A 20,770-nucleotide genomic window follows, 5' to 3' on the forward strand; every position below is an offset into this window, starting at 1 on the left:
TAGGATGCACCTGTTTCCGTAGTGCCCTTTGGAACGCAATGGGTAAGGATTACGCCCTCGCTGTCCCAGAACATGGACACCATCATTTTTTCAGCACTGGCGGTTACCCGAAATTTTTTTGGTGGCGTTGAATCTGTGTGCTTCCATTGAGCTGACTGGCGCTTTGTTTCTGGATTGAAAAATGGCATCCACGTCTCATCCATTGTCACAACTGACGAAAAGAAAGTCCCATTCATGCTGTCGTTGCGCGTCAACATTGCTTGGCAACATGCCACACGGGCCGCCATGTGGTCGTCCGGCAGCATTCGTGGCACCCACCTGGATGACACTTTTCGCATTTTCAGGTCGTCATGCAGGATTGTGTGCACAGAACCCACAGAAATAGAAATGCCAACTCTGGAGGCGATCTGTTCAACAGTCATTCGGCGATCCCCCAAAACAATTCTCTCCACTTTCTCGATCATGTCATCAAACCGGCTTGTGCGAGCCCGAGGTTGTTTCGGTTTGTTGTCACACGATGTTCTGCCTTCATTAAATTGTCGCACCTACAAATGCACTTTCGACACATCCATAACTCCATCACCACATGTCTCCTTCAACTGTCGATGAATTTCAATTGGTTTCACACCACGCAAATTCAGAAAACGAATGATTGCACGCTGTTCAAGTAAGGAAAACGTCGCCATTTTAAGTATTTAAAACAGTTCCCATTCTCGCCGCTGTCGGTAAAATTCCATCCGCCGTACGGTGCTGCCATCTCTGGGACGTATTGACAATGAACGCGGCCTCATTTTAAAACAATGCGCAGGTTTCTATCTCTTTCCAGTCCAGAGAAAAAAAATCGGAGGCCTTAGAACTTGAATGCACCTCGTTTCTTTTTGAAGTTGAAAGTCACCCTGAGACAGGTTCAACTTGTTCTCGGTCTTCCAAACCGATGATTTTTGCCAGCGAGAAACTTCTGTTCTCGATAAGGAATGTTCCCTGTACAGCTGTTTCAACTCTTCAGAGATCACACTCGCGGATTACCTTAGTTTAGCACATAACTTGATGGTATTCTGTTGCCATAAATTCTGCTATCCCATTTTGGTCACTCACAACAAAATCACAGCTTCACTGATGGTGCCCCCTAAAATCAGGTGATCGCTGAATAGAGCTGAAACTCGGACTGTACGCAAGTAAACCAACACACTGTTGCCAGATTGCACGCAGAGTTGTTAGTCACATTATTTTTCTATGCACCTTGTATTAGAATGCAAGATGTCCGTGACGTTTAATTGTGCCGGCAGAGTTCATTCGAACAATGACAGCCGTGACCTGACGTCGCAGTGGGTCGCTCTCTTCACTCTGGTGCCAGCTGTAACACTGCCGTGCCTCTCTAAAACGCTGAAATAATGGGACGTTTCCAAAGGTCGTCGCCATACTTGCCGACGATGGTGATCTGGGGTAGTGTGAAAGCACCATTCATGTGACGCCATTCATCAGCAGTCTTCGCCCCCCCCCCCCCCCCCCCCATTTTCTACTCCACTCAAGACACAGCCGTTTTGTTGTGTTGTTAACGACAACCTACGCACCTGATGATAATTCATTAGATCGGCTGCTGCTAGTCTCCGAGTAACGATGGCACATCATGTTACACGGAGACCATTACTTCATCTTGGATGATAGACACAGATGTCAAGTGCCTACAATGTGCTTGGCGCACAATAAGCGCTCTACTCTGGTAGTGGTCAGACGTAATCTACTGGAAACCTCACTACAAGTACTCCTGCTCTCACCAATCCATGCAGCCAAACATTGGGCCACTGTTCAATTGTAATGCCTCTCAGGTCTGGATATTGTACTTTTTTTTTCCAGCTGGTCAAATAGCGACCCAACATGAGGCCCATTAAAAACTTTGTCAGGTGCTGATAACGCTGTCTCACACGAGTACGCAGCACTTCCGCGTCCTTCACAGTGATCACTCTAAAGCATAACGTTGTTCACGCCCTGTATATGACCTATGAGGCCTTGTAAGAACACTGTATACAAATATCTGAACAACACTAATGCTTTCTGATGGACTGAGGTGACAAAAGTCATAGGACACCTCGTGGTACCGTGTCGGTCCTCCTTTGCTCGGTGTAGTGTAACATCTCTTCTTGGAATTGACTCAACAAGTCGCTGGAAGTCACCTGCAGAAAAAAGCCATGCTGCCCCTACAGCCGTCCAGAATTGATCAAGTTTTGCCAGAGCAGGACTTGGTGCAGGAACTGAACTCTCGATTTTGTTCCATAAATGTTGGGGCCTTCTGGTTGGCCAAAACATCCGCTCGAATTGTCCATAATTATCATCAAACCATTCGCAGATAACTGTGGCCTGGTGACATGACGTCATAGATTGGAAACATGAAATCCATGAATGGCTACAGATGGTCTCCAAGTAACCAAACACAACCATTTCCAGTCATGGTCGGTTCATTTGGATCAGTGGATCCAGCCCATTACATGTGAACACAACCCACACCGTTATAGAGCCAAGCTTGCACAGTGCGTTGTTCACAACGTGAGTCCATGGCTTCGTGGCGTCTGTACCACACCCTCGCCTTACTGTCAACTCTTACGGTGTTCTAGTTATCTAGGCTCCAGCTGCTAAGGTCACAAGATCTGGAGTGGCGCTGCAGGCGATGATGTGCTGTTAGCGAAAGGCACTCGTTTCGGTGGTCTGCTGCCGTAGCCCATTAACGCCTAATTTCGTTGCAATGTCCTAACTGAACGCGTTCGACGTATGTTGATTTCCAGCAGTATTACTTGTCCGTTGGCGCTGACAACTCCACCCAAACTCTACTCCTCTCTTTTATGAAGTGAAGGCCATCGGATACTGCCTTGTCCATGTTAAGAGTTCATGCTTGCAATTTGGGACGGAATGACCATGCGTCTATTTCCATCTAGGCCTACCATTTCGCTTTCAAGGTCTGTTAATTGCCATCGTGCGACCATAATCTCATCGGAAACCATTTCACATGAATCACCTGAGTACAAGTGACAGGTCATTATACGTGCATATCGGTATCCCATGATTTGTCCCAAATCGGTATACAGGGTAGTCCATTGATAGTGACCGGGCCAAGTATCTCACGAAATAAGCATCAAATGAAAAAACTACAAGTAACGAAACTCGTCTAGCTTGAAGGGGGAAACAAGACGGCGCTATGGTTTGCCCGCTAGATGGCGCTGCCATAGGTCAAACGGACATCAACTGCGTTTTTGTTAAATAGGAACCCCCATTTTTTATTACACATTCGTGTAGTATGTAAAGAAATATGAATGTTTTAGTTGGACCACTTCTTTCGCTTTGTGAAAGATGGCGCTGTAATAGTCACAAACGTATAAGTACGTGGTATTACGTAACATTCCGCCAGTGCGGACGCTATTTGCTTCGTGATACATTACCCATGTTAAAATTGACCGTTTACCAATTTCGGAAAAGGTCGATATCGTGTTGATGTATGACTATTGAGATCAAAATGCCCAGCCGGCGTGTCCTATGTGTGCTGTTCGGTATCCGTTACGTTACGTTATTTAAGGAAACAGGAAGTGTTGAGCCACAAGTGAAACGTCAACTACGACCTGCAACAAATGATGATGCCCAAGTAGGTGTTTTAGCTGCTGTCGTGGCTAATCCGCACATCAGTAGCAGACAAATGGCGGGAATCTCAAAAACGTCGGTATTGAGAATGCTACATCGATTGCACCCGTACCATATTTCTATGCACCAGGAATTGCATGGCGACGACTTTCAACGTCGTGTACACTTCTGCCACTGGGCACAAGAGAAATTACGGGACGATGACAGATTTTTTTGCACGCGTTCTATTTAGCGACGAAGTGTCGTTCACCAACAGCGGTAACGTAAACCGGCATAATATATACTACTGGGCAACGGAAAATCCACGATGGCTGCGACAAGTGGAACATCAGCGGCCTTGGCGTGTTGATGTATGGTACGGTAGTATGGGAGGAAGGATAATTGGCCCCGATTTTATCTATGGCAATTTAAATGGTGCAATGTATGCTGACTTCCTACGTAATGTTCTATCAATGTTACTACAGATGTTTCACTGCATGACAGAATGGCGATGTACTTCCAACATGATGGATATCCGGCACATAGCTCGCGTGCGGTTGAAGCAGTATTTTTTTTTTCTATGGGACTCAACTGCTGAGGTCATTAGTCCCCTAGAACTTAGAACTAGTTAAACCTAACTAACCTAAGGACATCACAAACATCCATGCCCGAGGCAGGATTCGAACCTGCGACCGTAGCGGTCTTGCGGTTCCAGACTGCAGCGCCTTTAACCGCACGGCCACTTCGGCCGGCCGATGCGGTATTGAATAGCACATTTCATGACAGGTGGATTGGTCGTTGAAGCACCATACAATGGCGCTCACGTTCACCGGATCTGACGTCCCCTGATTTCTTTCTGTGGGGAAAATTGAAGGATATTTGTCATCGTGATCCACTGACAACGCCTGACAACATGCGTCAGCGCATTGTCAATGCATGTGCGAACATTACGGAAGCCGAACTACTCGCTGTTGAGACGAATGTCATTACACGTATTGCCAGCTGCATTCAGGTTGACGGACATCATTTTGAGCATTTATTGCATTAATGTGGTATTTACAGGTAATCACGCTGTAACAGCATGCGTTCTCAGAAATAATAAGTTCACAAGGTACATGTATCACATTGGAAAAACCGAAATAAAATGTTCGAACGTACCTACGTTCTATACTTTAATTTAAAAAACGTACCTGTTATAAACTTTTCGTCTAAATTGTTGTGACTATTACAGCGCCATCCATCACAAAGCGAAAAAAGTGATCCAACTAAAACAATCATACTTCTTTACATACTACACAAATATGTGATAAAAATTGAGGTTCGTATTTAAAAAAAAAAAAAATGCTGTTGATATCCGTTTGACCCATGGCAGCGCCATCTAGCGGGCCAACCATAGCGCCATCTGGTTTCCCCCCTTCGAGCTAGACAAGTTTCATTCTTTGTAGTTTTCTCGTTTGACGCTTATTTCGTGAGATATTTGGCCCGGTCGCGATCAATGGACCACCCTGTATGATCTAACAGGCCTCGAAAAAAGACTGTTCGCGAACAACACTAGTGACCTCCGGTGGACATTCTGTAAGTTACAATGAATATTAGCTCTCACAGTTTACATACCCGCTGATGTTGTGAATGTGTATGTAGTTACCTTGGTGACTGTCCACTCCACAGCTTCTGGACGATTTACCTTCTATGTCACCCAGCGTATGCCTGGAAATTACGTTGCTTTCCACGAAACTCCGATCATTCAGTACCGTTTCTGCTAACCGGGAACACTGAAAGGCCATAAATCTCTGTGGAAGTAGAGAATGTAAATTTCAGTTTGGATTTAACAGGAATTCGCTGCGCCCGAGAGAACAAAAGCAGGGGAGGCTTTTGTACTCATTCCCCTGGAGGCCGGCTGACAGGAGGCGCCGTAGAAACTCCGCCGGCAATTTCGCTGCTCATCTAATTGCCTGCAGCGCCTTTATCAAGGGGCTGAATGCGATTAGCGACGCCCACTCTTGTAACGTTTCCCCTTCCGGGAGATCATAAGGAATAATGGAAGTCGAGGAATAACAGTAGCCGAGTGCCTCCGGTAAACTCTCCACAGATGAGAGAGAGAGTTTGTTCTGCCAAGACGCATCTCGAAATTTTATTCGGCATCTAGCCCTTGAATAACGGGATTCGCCTGGCTTTGTACTGCTTGCTCGTACTTACAGGGTGACAATTGTTGAACAATGTGAAATAAAATCGTCATAACTTCTGGACACTTTGCTTTAGGACGTTCAAACTCCACGGTTGACCGACAGGCATTATGGGAATTAGTCTGTATGTATAGTTTGGTTAAGCAACGAAGCCAACTTTCATTCAGATGGGTTCGTCAGTAAGCAAAATTTGCGCATCTGGGGGACTGAGAATCCGCATTCCGTGATCGAGAAATCTCTTCACTCTCAACGGGTGACTGTGTGGTGCAATGTCCAGTCACGGAATAATCGGCGCGATATTCCTTGATGGTGACTACAAAATGGTAGGTGAAGGTTTTGGACGATTACGTTTCATCCCCATTATCCATACTAACCTTGATTTCGACAAGATATGGTTCATGTAAGACAGGTCTCGACCCCATCCTAGCAGCAGTGTGTTTGATGTGCTGGAGGAGCACTGTGGGGACCGCATTGTGGCTCTGCTGTATCCAGAGACCACTGGCATGGGCTTCGATTGCCCGCCATATTCTCCAGATCTGAACACATGCAACTCCTTTTTGTGGGGCTGTATTAAAGAGAAGGTGTGCAGCAACAACACTAAGACAATTACTCAGCTGAGAAATAGCCATTCGGGAGGTCATCGATCGCATCGATGTTCTGTCACTTCAGCGGGTCATACAGAATTTCGCTATTCATCTGCGCCACATCATCGTCAATGATGGCAGGCATATCGAACATGTCACAGCCTAAATCGGAATATCTGTAGTGGCGTTTACATGATGAATAAAGTGTGTACACGCCGTAGTTTGTAACTAACTTACGGTTTTTCATATGGTTCGATAATTTTCACTCTGTATTATGAGGCGGCTCGGAAAATGAAGGGTTGGGTAATTATTCAAGAGATGTAGGATTTCGGAATCCAAAACTGACCTTCTAGCTTTCGATATACCACTGTTTCCATAAATCGTCAGTCGTGATGTCCCACAGGGCTTCAGATATCGAATGGAAGGACATAACCAATAGATCTGATGTAGACAGAATTCACTTGTGGTAAGTAGGTTCATCGGCGCTCATTCACAGTAAACACTTCATGGTCCATCAAGACCCGCTGAGTTGCGCCAGATTATGAACAGGCTGTATGCTGCACACAGAAGATGCAAGCGAAATACGTCACATTAAATTTATGAGACAGAAACCAAGTCTTGTTTGCGGGTTTTTTTATCTGCAAATTTTAATGACGCGTTTCGCCTATGGTTGGTATCTTCAGATTATCTGCAAGAAAAAATTTACGGAAGTAGGTATAAGGAAGCGTTCTGATCCCATGTTGTGCAAAATCTATGGGAAAAGTTTCTACGTAAACTTACAGAAACTAATCATGGGGCACGCCGTCCATAAAATGATTATACGATGCGAATACATCGGCAAAATGCGATTATGAAATCAAAAAGTTGAAGTTCCCGAATGTCTGTCAAGCGGGTTAGTTTAAAGGACCGCAACGATGAAAAATTGCAGCGAAGAAATTTTAAGGTTTGATAAACTGGAATTAATTAGACTCGAAAAGGGCGGTTAAGGAGAGGAGAAAATAAATATCGAAACATCTTTTAACTACCTTATTTGTTGCCATGCTCCGCGAAGGACGCCGCACAAGTTAGGAACAGATGAACAGCAGATCTTCATGAACAGGGACTACAACTTGTGTGAGCGGGCCTGCTGACAAACAAATAAGGCGGAAAAGTGTGGTAATCCGGCCTTCGTGTGCAAGTAGTGCAGCGGAAACAGACGGATGGCGTCGGCTATTCTATACATAATTCATTGCGCAGAACTGTATTCATATACAGAAGATAAACAGGCTTGTAATGTACGTAATTCGTCATATGATAGCTCAGAAATTAAGAGTAAATTTAACTGGCATCTATCCAAGAAGATAATTATACCTCATGAAAAGGCCGTCATAAATACAAAAAACAAATACTAAATTATGCCTTAAAGATAAGGGAATCAAACAAATAACAAAAGAGACACCAGCATACTTCACAGCAACGAGACTAAACCTCTTTAGAAAAGGGACATCGTTACATAAAAAATGATGGCTTATTGCCGATCAGGCATTGGAGATTTTCAACTTTTTGGTAGCCCAGTCACATTTTGCCGATATATTCGCGTCTTATAATCGTTTTATGGAAGGCGTGCACCGTGACCAGTTTCTGTAAGTTTGCGTAAAAGATTTTCCCGTGCAGTACGTTTTTATACAAGACTGGATCAGGACACTTCGAGATCACTATTTTTGTAAATTTTACATCGCTGATAATTTGAAGATACCTACAACAGATGAAACATGTCATTGAAATCGGAAAATAAATACCTCGACAAACAAGACTGTAATTTTATCTCAAATCTTACACTAGTTGCAGCCGCAGTGATAGAATAAAAGAAAAAAAATTGAAATTTAGGAAGCTGCGGAACTACAGTGAAATGTACGAAACACAAAAATCAGGCTTGTTTGTTGCACAGTAAACATGGGTTCAAATTCTTCACCCCTGAGTGATAACTGACCAACTTGGACACACGACAGATCACCTCGAATGAAGCAGTAATATACAACAAACGAACTGCGAACATAATATGGAAAGCATGGCAGATTATTATGGATAAACAATGTCCAAATGGAAGTTTTTCAGTTTCTTGTTCTGATTCTACATACATTTTGTTAGTTGTACATAGTGAGCGGAAGCAAATCCTAATTAGACATTAACTAAGACATTTATACCAAAATCAACTCGCGATTACTGCCCACGGTTTCAAAAGCCCTGAAATTTATTGCATCTCAATAAGTGCCCTACTGCCTTACTACATCTACCACGGTGAATGATTAATGCTTCTGAGAACATCTTAGCACAGCACCTGGATTAAATAAAGTGACCGACGGTTTCAAACATACCATAGACGTACACGAAACAAATATCGTAAGACTATTAGAGCCGGCTCAGGTGGCCGAGCGGTTCTAGACGCTTCAGTTTGGAACAGCGCGATCCCTACAGTCGCAGGTTCGAATCCTGCCTCGGGCATGGATGTGTGTGATGTCCTTAGGTTAGTTAGGTTTAAGTAGTTCTAAGTTCTAGGGAACTGATGACCTCAGATGTTACGTCCCATAGTGCTCAGACCCATTTGAACCAATATCCCAAAAAAATGGCCCTGAGCACTATGGGACTCAACTGCTGAGGTCATTAGTCCCCTAGAACTTAGAACTAGTTAAACCTAACTAACCTAAGGACATCACAAACATCCATGCCCGAGGCAGGATTCGAACCCGCGACCGTAGCGGGCTTGCGGTTCCAGACTGCAGCGCCTTTAACCGCACGGCCACTGCGGCCGGCCCAATATCCCAAATGCGAAGGATTTTCAGATACGAGTATATGTTTATACTAACTTTTTTTTTGTTTCAGTGTATCCCCAAAGATTACACATGCCAACGATGGAAAAACTCTTTTGTTGAAAGTACCTTATTCTTATGTTTTTTAGGGTGGGAAATCCAAATATGATACTTAGGAAACTGTATGACCCACAATTTTTACACATTTTACGATTAAATTTATTAAATTAAGCGATTTTTTAAACAATTTAACAACTTTTATGTAGTTAAAATAATTTAAAAAGGAGGTGTAATGAATGTAGATGATGTTGGTAGCACTGCTCAAAAACAATTTCTGGCAAAAAAGGTCGATCCTACTTTGATGTTAATATATGGTTTTTGTTTACTGTCAACCTAATCTCAGTTTCCTGTTTCCTGTACATGTGCTCAGTACAATGTCTAATCGTGGTTGTAAAAACTTTGCTGACAGTTTTTGTTGTATTTGTGGTGAATTAGTGTTTAAAAAACACCAAAGAAACATTATAGACTTTGTGAAAAAGGTTTATCTATCATACTTTTAATCTAAACTTGGTGATCAAGATAAATCGTGCCGTATGATGTATGTTATGTGTGTGCTGAAGATCTGAGAAAATGGTCTAAAAATCAGGAAAAAGCCTTTAGATTTGCTGTTCCTATGATATGGAGGGAGCCAAGAAATCATTCCGCTGATTGCTACTTTTGCAGCGTTGATATTATTGGTCATAATTCGAAAAACATGAAGGTAATAAGCTACCCTAACCTTCTGTCCGCCAGCTGACCAGTAGGGCATGGTGTAGATTTGCCGGTTCCTGACCACCAGATGATTTAAATTCTATTCCAGCAGCAGTGTTTTCTGATGTACAATGTGATTTAGATGAACCGGATGATGATGAATTCCATTGTAATGCAGAAAGTCTAGAGCCCAAATTGTTTACTCAGACCGAGCTTAACGATTTGGTAAGGGATCTGGGCTTAACGAAAGAAAAAGCTGAATTGCTTGGCTCTAGATTAAAAGAAAAGAAATTATTGGCAGTTGGAACCAGCATATACATGTATAGAAAGAGAGAGCAGCAATTTTCCAAGTTTTTTCAACAAGAAGGAGATTTAATGTACTGCTCACACATTCCCGTTTCAAAAAATGGTTCCAAAGGCTCTGAGCACTACGAGGCTTAACTTCTGAGGTCATCAGTCCCATACAACTTAGAACTACTTAAACCTGACTAACCTAAGGACATCATAACATCAATGCCCGAGGCAGGATTCGAACCTGCGACCGTAGCGGTTCCAGACTGTAACGCCTAGAACCGCTCGGCCACCCTGGCTGGCGACATTCCCGGTCTGATGAGTAAGTTTGGTATTGAATACAAAAAGGAAGACTGGAGGCTGTTTATTGATTCATCCAAAACTAATTTAAAGGCTTTTTTATTACACATTGGTAGCATGTATGCACCTATACCAGTTGCACATTCTGTAAAAATGAAACAAAACTCTGAAAACCTAGAAATAGAGCTAAATCACATAGGCTATTCTGCTCATGGTTGGATTATATGTGGCGATCTAAAAGCAACGTGCATACTCCTTGGTCAGCAAGGTGACTTTACCAAATTTCCATGTTTCTTGTGTGAATGGGACAGTAGGACTCGGGATCAACACTGGTGCAGAAAGAACTGGCCTGTGAGAGAGTCTTTAAGACCTGGTGAGAAGAATGTTCTACGCATAAACCATGTAGATCCAAAAAACGTGCTCCTACCACCTCTACATATAAAATTAGGCATAATGAAACAGTTTGTAAGGGCTTTGCCTGAAGATGGACCATGTTTTAAGTACCTCTGCCAAAAGTTTCCATACCTTTCAGAAGCTAAACTAAAAGAAGGCGTCTTTGTCGGACCTGACATTAGAAAATTGATGTTTGATGTTAACTTTGAATCCACAATGAACTCAATGACAAAGAAGCATGGGTACCATTCAAGGAAGTCGTTACAAAGTTCTTAGAACATGAACAAGACCCAGAATATGTTTCTATTACAGCTACTATATTAAAATAGTTTAAAACTTTAGGATGATTAATGAGCCAGAAATTTCATTTTTTGAATTGTCACCTTGATTACTTCCTGGACAATATGGGAGATGTTAATGAGGAGCAAGGAGAGTGTTTTCACCAGGACATTAAAGTGATGGAAAAACACTACCAAGGCCGCTAGAGCACCAACATGATGGGGGACTTCTGTTGGTCACTTCACAGAGAAGTTCAGCAAGCGACTCATTGTAGAAAAAGCTACACAACAAGCTTCAAAGACAAAAGAGAAAGAAAATAAAAACCAATTCCAGCTGACAAGTGAAACGTCTATTACCTCATATCCTTGTTTTATGCAGCTTACTGTAAATACGAACCATGCTTATCTTATAACAAAGCGTTTCATTAATTTCTCCGTTTACTGTATACCATAGAATTTTTATACTATACAGTATTGCTCGAAGACTATGGGTGATACAAAACAAATTAGGTTAGGTTTGTATTGAGCTCATAAAAATCTATAAAGGTCAGCTTTCAAAGTAAAAGAAGTTTAAAAAAAACTTTCGTTGGCCTGTGTTACAAAAATGTTTTCGAAATATCCTGTGTATCACTCTCCGTCTCCTACTCTATTAGAGCCATACGTATTTAGAAGAAGCTCTCCAGTGACATATCTCTGATTCAAAACTACTTTGCATTCAAAAGGGGGCTTCGGATTTTTCTGTTATACTTGTCGTAGCTTCCCTATCGGAGCTCCCCGGATTTCATTATCCTATCCTGTAACAAACCAATAGGCCTCTCACTTTGCCAAATTTTTTCCAGCTTTTCTTATCCTTCTGTATTTACCTTTATTCTGCTGTTTAATATTTCTCATTATTTATGCTGTTAATTTTATCCTACTGTTACAAGCTCTTGTCCCGACCAATTAACTTCAGCTCCCTACATTGAAAATGTTATGCATTTAAAAAATGTTTAGAGAACCCAAATTACTGAAATAATTTTGTTATTATTATTATTATTATTATTATAATGACTAACGTACAGGGTGTTATGGGATAACTGCAGATATCTTACATGTGGCACTTAATATGTGCAAACATCAGTGTACTGGTTGTTATTTGTCTGTGTCGAGCAGTCTTCCTACAAAGACGTCACAAACTTTGCGACCTGGTGTTTCCCACAGCGTCATAACTGCACCATTAACAATGTAAGTGGTCTACTCTTTACAATATAGATTCACCGTTTTGCAACCATGTGTCCACACTTCAACACCTGACCTGTTACCCATGGGATAATAAGCACTAATTACTTGCTCTTGTAGCATGTAGATGGAGGTAGTCGACCTGAAAACGTACGACTTGTAATAGCTGTAATTATTAGTCTGAAAATGACGTAAACACTGATATAACGTTTTTCAGTACACCATCCACAGTCACCTATAGAAATATCTGCACTTATACCTGTTAAAAACTGTAATATTTACATTGCAATAATAAGAGTGCAATCAATCTTTGCAAATACTTCGTGAAATGGAGAGGATGCCTCTCTAGAGATCATAAACATGCCATCTATCGCCCTCTCTGTCTTAAATCTATATGAGCCAAGTCATGGTTACCATTGCCCAACGTGACAGGAATCTCGCCTGGAGGAGTTGCGAGCATGTGACGCGGAAGGAAAAAGAACACAAGCGACGTTATGGGCCACAGTTACGGAAATCCATTGGTCTGATACACTTTGACAAACAAATTAATACGGCCCAACGCCTGGGAACATGCATTGGGTTCAAATGTCTCTGAGCACTATGGGCCACTTCGGCAGGCGAACACGCATTTCGGAATAATCGAAGCTGGTTGGCTGTTTGCATGATACTATCATGAACTTCTACCCAAAGTGCACGAACGACGGTGTAAACACAAGTAGCACAAATAATCTAAAAGTCTGATATTAACGTAAGAAAATATCTAATTTAACATCAAGCTACACACCTAGGTGACAAACGTAATGGGATACGGCCTAATATCATGCCGGACTTCCTTTTGCCCGACGTAATGCAGCAGCTGGACGTGGCATGGAGTCAACAAGTCGTTGGAAGCGTCGTACAGAAATATTGAGCAATGTTGTCCCTGCAGCCGTCCAGAATTGCGAAAATGTTGCCTGTACAGGATTTTGTTCACGAACTGGCCTCTCAATTATGTCCCATAAATGTTCGATGGGATTCGTGTCGGGCGATCTTGGTGGCCAAATCATTCGCTCGAATTGTCCAGAATGTGGTCCAGGGACATAGCGCCTTATCACCCATAAAAATTCCAACGTCGTTTGGGAATTTCCAGTCAATGGTCCGTTCAATTGGACTAGGGGACCCAGTCCACTCCATGTGAAAATAGCCCACACCATTATGGAACAACCATTGGCTTGTACAGTGCCTCGTTGATAATCTGGAACTGTGGATTCGTGGGATCTGCGACACACTACCATCAGCTCTTATCAACCGAAATCGGGACTCATATGACCAGACCGGAGTTTTTCTGTCATCTAGGTTCCAATCGATGTGGTCACAAGTCCTGATTCAAATGGTTCAAATGGCTCTAAGCACTATGGGACTTAACATCTGAGGTCATCAGTCCCCTAGACTTAGAACTGCTTAAACCTAACTAACCTAAGGACACCACACACATCCATGGCCGAGACAGTATTCGAACCTGCTAACGTAGCAGCAGCGCGGATCCGGACTGAAGTGCCTAGAACCGTTCGGCCACAGCGGCCGGCGGAAGTCCAGGAAAGGTGCTGCAGGCGATTTCGTTCTGTTAGGAAAGGCACTCACTTGCGTTATCTGCTGCCATAGCTCATGAACGCCATGTCCTAATGGATACATTCGTCGTACGTCCCACATTGATGTCTGCTGTTATTTCAAGAAGTGTTACTCGTCTGTTAGTACTGACAACTCTAAGCAAACGCCGCTGTTTTCGGTCGTTATGTCAAGGCCCTCGGCCGCTGCATTATCCGTGGTCAGAGGTAATGGCTGAAATTTAGAATTATCTTGACACTGTAGATCTTGTAATATCGAATTCCCAAACAATGTCCGAAATGGAATGTCCCGTGCGTCAAGCTCCAACTACTATTCCGCGTTGAAAGTTTCCTAATTCCTAAATTTAAAAAAAATATTTTAAACGGCTCTAAGCACTATGGGACTTAACATCTGAGGTCATAAGTCCGCTAGAATTAGAGGTACTTAAACCTAACTAACCTAAAGACATCAAATAGATCCATGCCCGAGGCAGCATTCGAACCTGCGACCGTAGCAGCCACGTGGTTCCGGATTGAAGCGCCTAGAACCGCTCGGTCACAGCGGCCGGCTCCAAAATCTTAAACATGGCTCCGATTCAGCAACTGTGTAAATCTGAAGAGGCTGAAAAAAATCAGCGAACCAATTGGAAAATGTTCAAATGTGTGTGAAATCTTATGGCACGTATCTTCTAAGGTCATCAGTCCCTAAGCTTACACACTACTTAACCTAAATTACCCTAAGGACAAACACACACACCCATGCCCGAAGGAGGACTCGAACTTCCACCGCCGGCCGAAGTGGCCGAGCGGCTCTAGGCACTTCAGTCCGGAACCGCGCGACCGCTACGGTCGCAGGTTCGAATCCTGCCTCGGGCATGGATGTGTGTGATGTCCTTAGGTTAGTTAGGTTTAAGTAGTTCTCAGTTCTAGGGGACTGATGACCTAAGATGTTAAGTCCCATAGTGCTCAGAGCCATTTGAACCATTTTTGAACCTCCACCGGGACCAGCCGCACAGTCCATAACTGCAGTGCCTTTGACCGCTCGGCTCAATCAATTTGCAAAGCAAAGGTTTATTTATCCCCTGACCTAGATTTCGATATTCATAAAAATAAATAAAAACTCTTTCAGAAGGAGATATTATTATAAATATCGAAACCTAGTCAAGGGCTAAATAAAACTTTTGGTTTTTATGTGTTTGGCTGATTTTTTAACTTCTTCTGCTAATTCCCGCAGTGAGAGCGTAATCGCGTCGGAAACCTTTTCACGTGAATCACCTGAGTACAAATGACAGCGCCGCCAATGAACTGCCGTTTCATACGTTGTCTACACGATATTACCGCCATCTGTATACAGTCATGGAAATAAGTATTCATACAGTGGGTGGTGACCAACTGCGATGGTGTGTTGGGATAGTAAATCACCCACAGCGCCGATACGAATAAGTACGATGATGTAGCGTCAGATAACCATGTTCTTGGTAATGAAGCTTCCCGTATGCCATGAATCTATTCGGGGAAAATAAAATGTGTTGCACTCCGCACGGTCTAAGACAGGGCAAAATGTATTCGTACAGCAGACTACTTTCAAGCAAACAAACGGCTGACACAGCCCCGGAGTGCACGCCACACTTGTGTAGTCGTGTGGCGGCCGTGAAGCAACAGCACGTCGGTCGTGGGTACCGTGGAACAGCAGAATGGGCCGCATGGGGAAGGAAACGACCATTGAGGAACGAAACATGGTTCTCACCCAAAATCTTCAACACAAGTCATATGCCGAAATTGCGAACGTCATAGGACGAAGCCGAGCGACTGTGCAATCTATCATTAAGCGATATAAGGACAGAGATGTAGTAATAAACAGTGAACGACACGGTCGTCCACAGAAGCTTACAACAGGAGAGACCAGAATGCTACTAAGAACCATCAAGAAAAAACCGAAAACGACAGCATCGGCACTATCCGCATATGTACATGACCACTTCCGAAAGGACATCACTCCAATGGCAGTTCGTACCATTCTCAATCGTTCGGGCTACAGAACCAGGTTCCCGAGACGAAAGCCCTACATCAGCAAAAAGAATAGGAAATGGCGGATGCAATTCGCGAAACAGCATGTATCCAAGACAGCAGACTTCTGGGATACTGTATTGTTTAGTGATGAAAGCAAATTTAATATCGTGCACAATGATGGTAGGATCTTGGTCTGGAGAAGACCGAATACAGACCTCGACCGAAACAACATTCAACCCACGGTGCAGCACGGAGGTGATGGTATGGGGCTGTATGTCAGCCTCTTGTGTCGGAAAATTAGTGTTTGTGGAAAGTACCATGGACAGATTTGTGTATATGAACATTCTCAAACAGAACTTACAACAGAGTGTTGGCGCCTTGGATCTTCCTAGAAATTATTACTTCCAACAGGACAATGATCCCAAACATAGGGGCAAATTGTCCGGCTGTGGTTGCTCCACAACACTCCACACACTCTTACCAGCTCAGAGTCCAGACCTGAATCCTACGAACACTTGTGGAGTGAGCTGGAAACACGAGTGAGAAAACACGACATCCGTAGTAAGGTCTCTTGAAAGAGGCTCTCCTTCGAGAATGGGAAGGTATCACGTCGGAAAAGTACAAGAAAATTGGTCCATTCCGTGCCACGGAGGTTGCGAGAAGTAATACATCGGAAGGGTATGCATACGAAGTATTAAACATGTTCTGGCTTTGTTAGAATTGTCATTTTGTATTGGTATATGAATACTCAATCCCCAGCGCAGTAGAGAACTTGGCAGACGTTTTTGTATTGTGTTTTGTAAAGGCTTGTTCGTTCGATATACCAGCTTAGCTGCATTGGCGAGTGGCCAATGTGTATAGTGCATATCCGATTAGTGTTTTTGGTTTCAAAAAAATGGTTCAAATGGCTCTGAGCACTATGGGACTTAGCATCTATGGTCATCAGTCCCCTAGAACTTAGAACTACTTAAACCTAACTAACCTAAGGACATCACACAACACCCAGTCATCACGAGGCAGAGAAAATCCCTAACCCCGCCGGGAATCGAACCCCGGAACCCGGGCGCGGAAAGCGAGAACGCTACCGCACGACCACGAGCTGCGGACTTTTTGGTTTCGTATTGTCAATAAAGGCAGCTTACTTTTCCACGCTCTAGTGTATGAATACTTATTTCCATTACTGTATGTGCATATCGCTATCCCCGTGACGTGTCACGTCAGTGTATTGAGGACTGCATGTTCCAGTGCTCTGCAGCACTGGTCGTAGCATTACTGAGTGCGATGTAGATCCCGCAGGCAGCTGTATGTGTAGCACTTGCTGTGACGTAAATCGCTGTGTTGTGGTGTTGCAGTACGTGTCTCTGCTGCGGCCGCCCGTCACGGACAGCCAGGCACCTGGGGCGGAGCTCATCGACAAGATGGAGTGGAAGCAGGTAAGAGCCCCGACCGGCGCGCCAGTAGCACTACCAGAACCTCGCACGTGCCGTATATTAAAGTGAAACACTTTTTTAAAATTTTTGTTTCTAGAGCTCTAACACTCTGCGTGGTTTCTGTTTGTTCTAAGTCGTGTCTCCCTACCACTTTCGCGAAACGCCGCAGTGAGCGTGTTTTTTAGGGAATTGACTAGTTTGAACCTGGGACCTGTTGCAGGTAAGTAGACGCCAGACCACACATGACATGTAGAGTTCAGAAGAGTTCAGTGAGACTAGCGATGATATAATCAAATAGTTAATGATATCAGCGTCAGCTCCACTGCACTCCCTGTAAAAGAATCTTAATACTAACTACATTTATTGGAAGGGGTTCAAGGCTTTCCTATTTTTAGTTAGCTGGTAAAATAACGTCGAGAAAGTAGTTAAGTTTACTATTGGAATTTTTTTTGTACTCACAAAACATTGTTTATAAATTGCACTATTGATAAAAGGAAATATTTTAATACAGGATGATAAAACCCAACTGCGTTCAACAAAAATGTGAACGAATATTTCCTGAATGGATTTCCAAGTTCTATAATGGATCGAAGGATGACCTATCCCATATCACATCTATTATCTAGGTTTAAGTTAAGTTTCATAAAACAGAAAACTATTAAAATGGTCTACAGTGACCCTCAATTACCTTTAATTACTTATTTAACTTGTCGTAAATTACAGTGGCTGATGTGGCTTCTCAATAATTACATAACAGAAAAATCATCGCGTTTCAGATTTTAACTTCTAATAGCAAATGTGAATAACACGAAGTTCAATTGACGATCAACACTTGTATTACTTAAAAATGGGGTGTAACAGATGAGGCTTCTGCAGTTCTGAGTGAAGCCTTATGCACTCTTATGTGGCATCGCATGCGTTCATTACCTTGTCGGTGGTTAGTCAGCGTCAGGGGGCGGTGGGCGGCGCAGCTCCATACACCTCGCCGTCTCGGAAGCAACTCCTCTCTAACTTCTCTTTACTACAATTTACCGAAATTGGTTTAAGAAAAGCTATCTGGCTGTGTTTTCAGCTGAACAATCAGGGTCTCAATGTTAAACTTAAGCTCCGCCTACAAAAATTCTGTCTGTCCAATGAGAAACGTTATACTTTTCGTGGTGGAGCAATGTTTTTAATGTTTGCAACATAACAGAGACGCGTATAGTCTCACGCTAAAACATTCGGCTGGTGTGGCCCTTTTAGTGTTATCGTAAGATCTATACTGTTCTTCTGGAGGGCTTTTAACATGTGCTGGGGGGTGGTCTTGGCGGTCGGCGGACGATGTCGGTGTCCCTTATCGTAGGGCCTTCTAGCTTACACGACTCTGCTCTCGGCTTCTGTTGTCGTTTCTCCCCTCGGAATTGCGTGTGTCTCACGGTGGGAAGGTATGACCTGCATTTAGCCGTTCTTGTGTTAGTCTGTGGTATTCCATTTGCTCAGTCGTTGATCGTATTACTTTGGATAATTTAATGTCAGGTTTTATTCGGAGCTATGTGACGTACTGCCAGATTTGCTATCATGTCAGGGTTTTCATGAAAGGTGTTGGATTTGCCTGACACCTTAGAGGGCCTAGGTTTCTGACTGTCATAAATTATAATCAGTGTCATAAATGATAGGCAAGGAACTAATGGTTACAACGTTGAAGTAGTCACCAAAATGTTTCAAAAAACTGAAACGCAACACAATTGAAGAACAGCGTGGCAGAGGGCAGACTGGTAGGTAGAACTAGTTAGATTAGAGTTTAACGTCCAGTCGACGATGAGATCGTTAGAGACGGAGGACAAGCTCGGATTTAGAAACAATGGGAAATGAAACCGGCCGTGTACTTTTCCGAGAAACTATCGTGGCGTTTGCCTGAACCTATTTAGGGAAATTATGGAGAGTCAAATTCTGGATTGTCGAACGGAGATTTGAACTGACGTCCAACCAAAGACAGTCCAGTGTGCGCCGACGGCTGCGGCACCTCGCTCTGTGTGGGTAAACTGAGCCAGGTGTACACGGGCGTAAAACCACTGCTCAGATGCACTCTGCTAAAAATTTCGAACGCCCTGTTTCACATCAGTGTTTTAATTTAATTAAGAATTTTAACAAGCTGCCTCATTATTAATATGTGGTGCATTATCCAGATTGCTCGTTAGTTTTGAATTAATTGCATTACATCTTTTAGACATTTTCTCTTTTGCGTTTAATGCGAATGCTTTTCCTCTTCCCCTTAAGCCTTTCTCTCTCTCCTACTCAACAGTCCTGAAATATGCGTCTGTATCATGCTAAGTGGGTTTATTTATTAAAATCCTGGATGGCACTGAATATTAACGCAGATGCACTTCGGTGCTGCTCCTTTTATTTTGCAGCTTAATAGTATGCTCTTTTGATGGAGATTTGACTTTTAAAAACCCTTGTTTAATTATATATGAAGATGGTATTTACCATTTTCATATATATATGGCTCAACGAAGAAATTGAAGAAATGTATGATGAAATAAAAGAAATTATTCAGATTGTGAAGGGAGACGAAAATTTAATAGTCATGGGTGACTGGAATTCGAGTGTAGGAAAAGGGAGAGAAGGAAACATAGTAGGTGAATATGGATTGGGGGACAGAAATGAAAGAGGAAGCCGCCTGGTAGAATTTTGCACAGAGCACAACATAATCATAACTAACACTTGGTTTAAGAATCATGAAAGAAGGTTGTATACATGGAAGAACCCTGGAGATACTAAAAGGTATCAAATAGATTATATAATGGTAAGACAGAGATTTAGGAACCAGGTTTTAAATTGTAAGACATTTCCAGGGGCAGATGTGGACTCTGACCACAATCTATTGGTTATGACCTGTAGATTAAAACGGAAGAAACTGCAAAAAGGTGGGAATTTAAGGAGATGGGACCTGGATAAACTAAAAGAACCAGAGGTTGTACAGAGGTTCAGGGAGAGCATAAGGGAGCAATTGACAGGAATGGGGGAAATAAATACAGTAGAAGAAGAATGGGTAGCTTTGAGGGATGAAGTAGTGAAGGCAGCAGAGGATCAAGTAGGTAAAAAGACGAGGGCTAGTAGAAATCCTTGGGTAACAGAAGAAATATTGAATTTAATTGATGAAAGGAGAAAATATAAAAATGCAGTAAGTGAAACAGGCAAAAAGGAATACAAACGTCTCAAAAATGAGATCGACAGGAAGTGCAAAATGGTTAAGCAGGGATGGCTAGAGGACAAATGTAAGGATGTGGAGGCCTATCTCACTAGGGGTAAGATAGATGCCGCCTACAGGAAAATTAAAGAGACCTTTGGAGATAAGAGAACGACTTGTATGAATATCAAG

At 42.9% G+C, this 20,770-nt stretch overlaps 1 protein-coding gene across 1 annotated transcript in view; it reads left to right on the plus strand.

Moving 5' to 3' along the window:
• The window catches only part of LOC124606437 (serine/threonine-protein phosphatase rdgC), a 1,241,896-nt gene that overhangs the window by 886,500 nt on the left and 334,626 nt on the right, over positions 1-20,770 (plus strand). The window contains exon 9 of the mRNA XM_047138419.1: positions 17,332-17,412. Coding sequence (XP_046994375.1) covers positions 17,332-17,412 — 81 coding nt within the window. The remainder of the gene's footprint in view (positions 1-17,331; positions 17,413-20,770) is intronic.

Source organism: Schistocerca americana, chromosome 3 (genome assembly GCF_021461395.2).
Source record: "Schistocerca americana isolate TAMUIC-IGC-003095 chromosome 3, iqSchAmer2.1, whole genome shotgun sequence".
Classification (NCBI taxonomy): domain Eukaryota; kingdom Metazoa; phylum Arthropoda; class Insecta; order Orthoptera; family Acrididae; genus Schistocerca; species Schistocerca americana.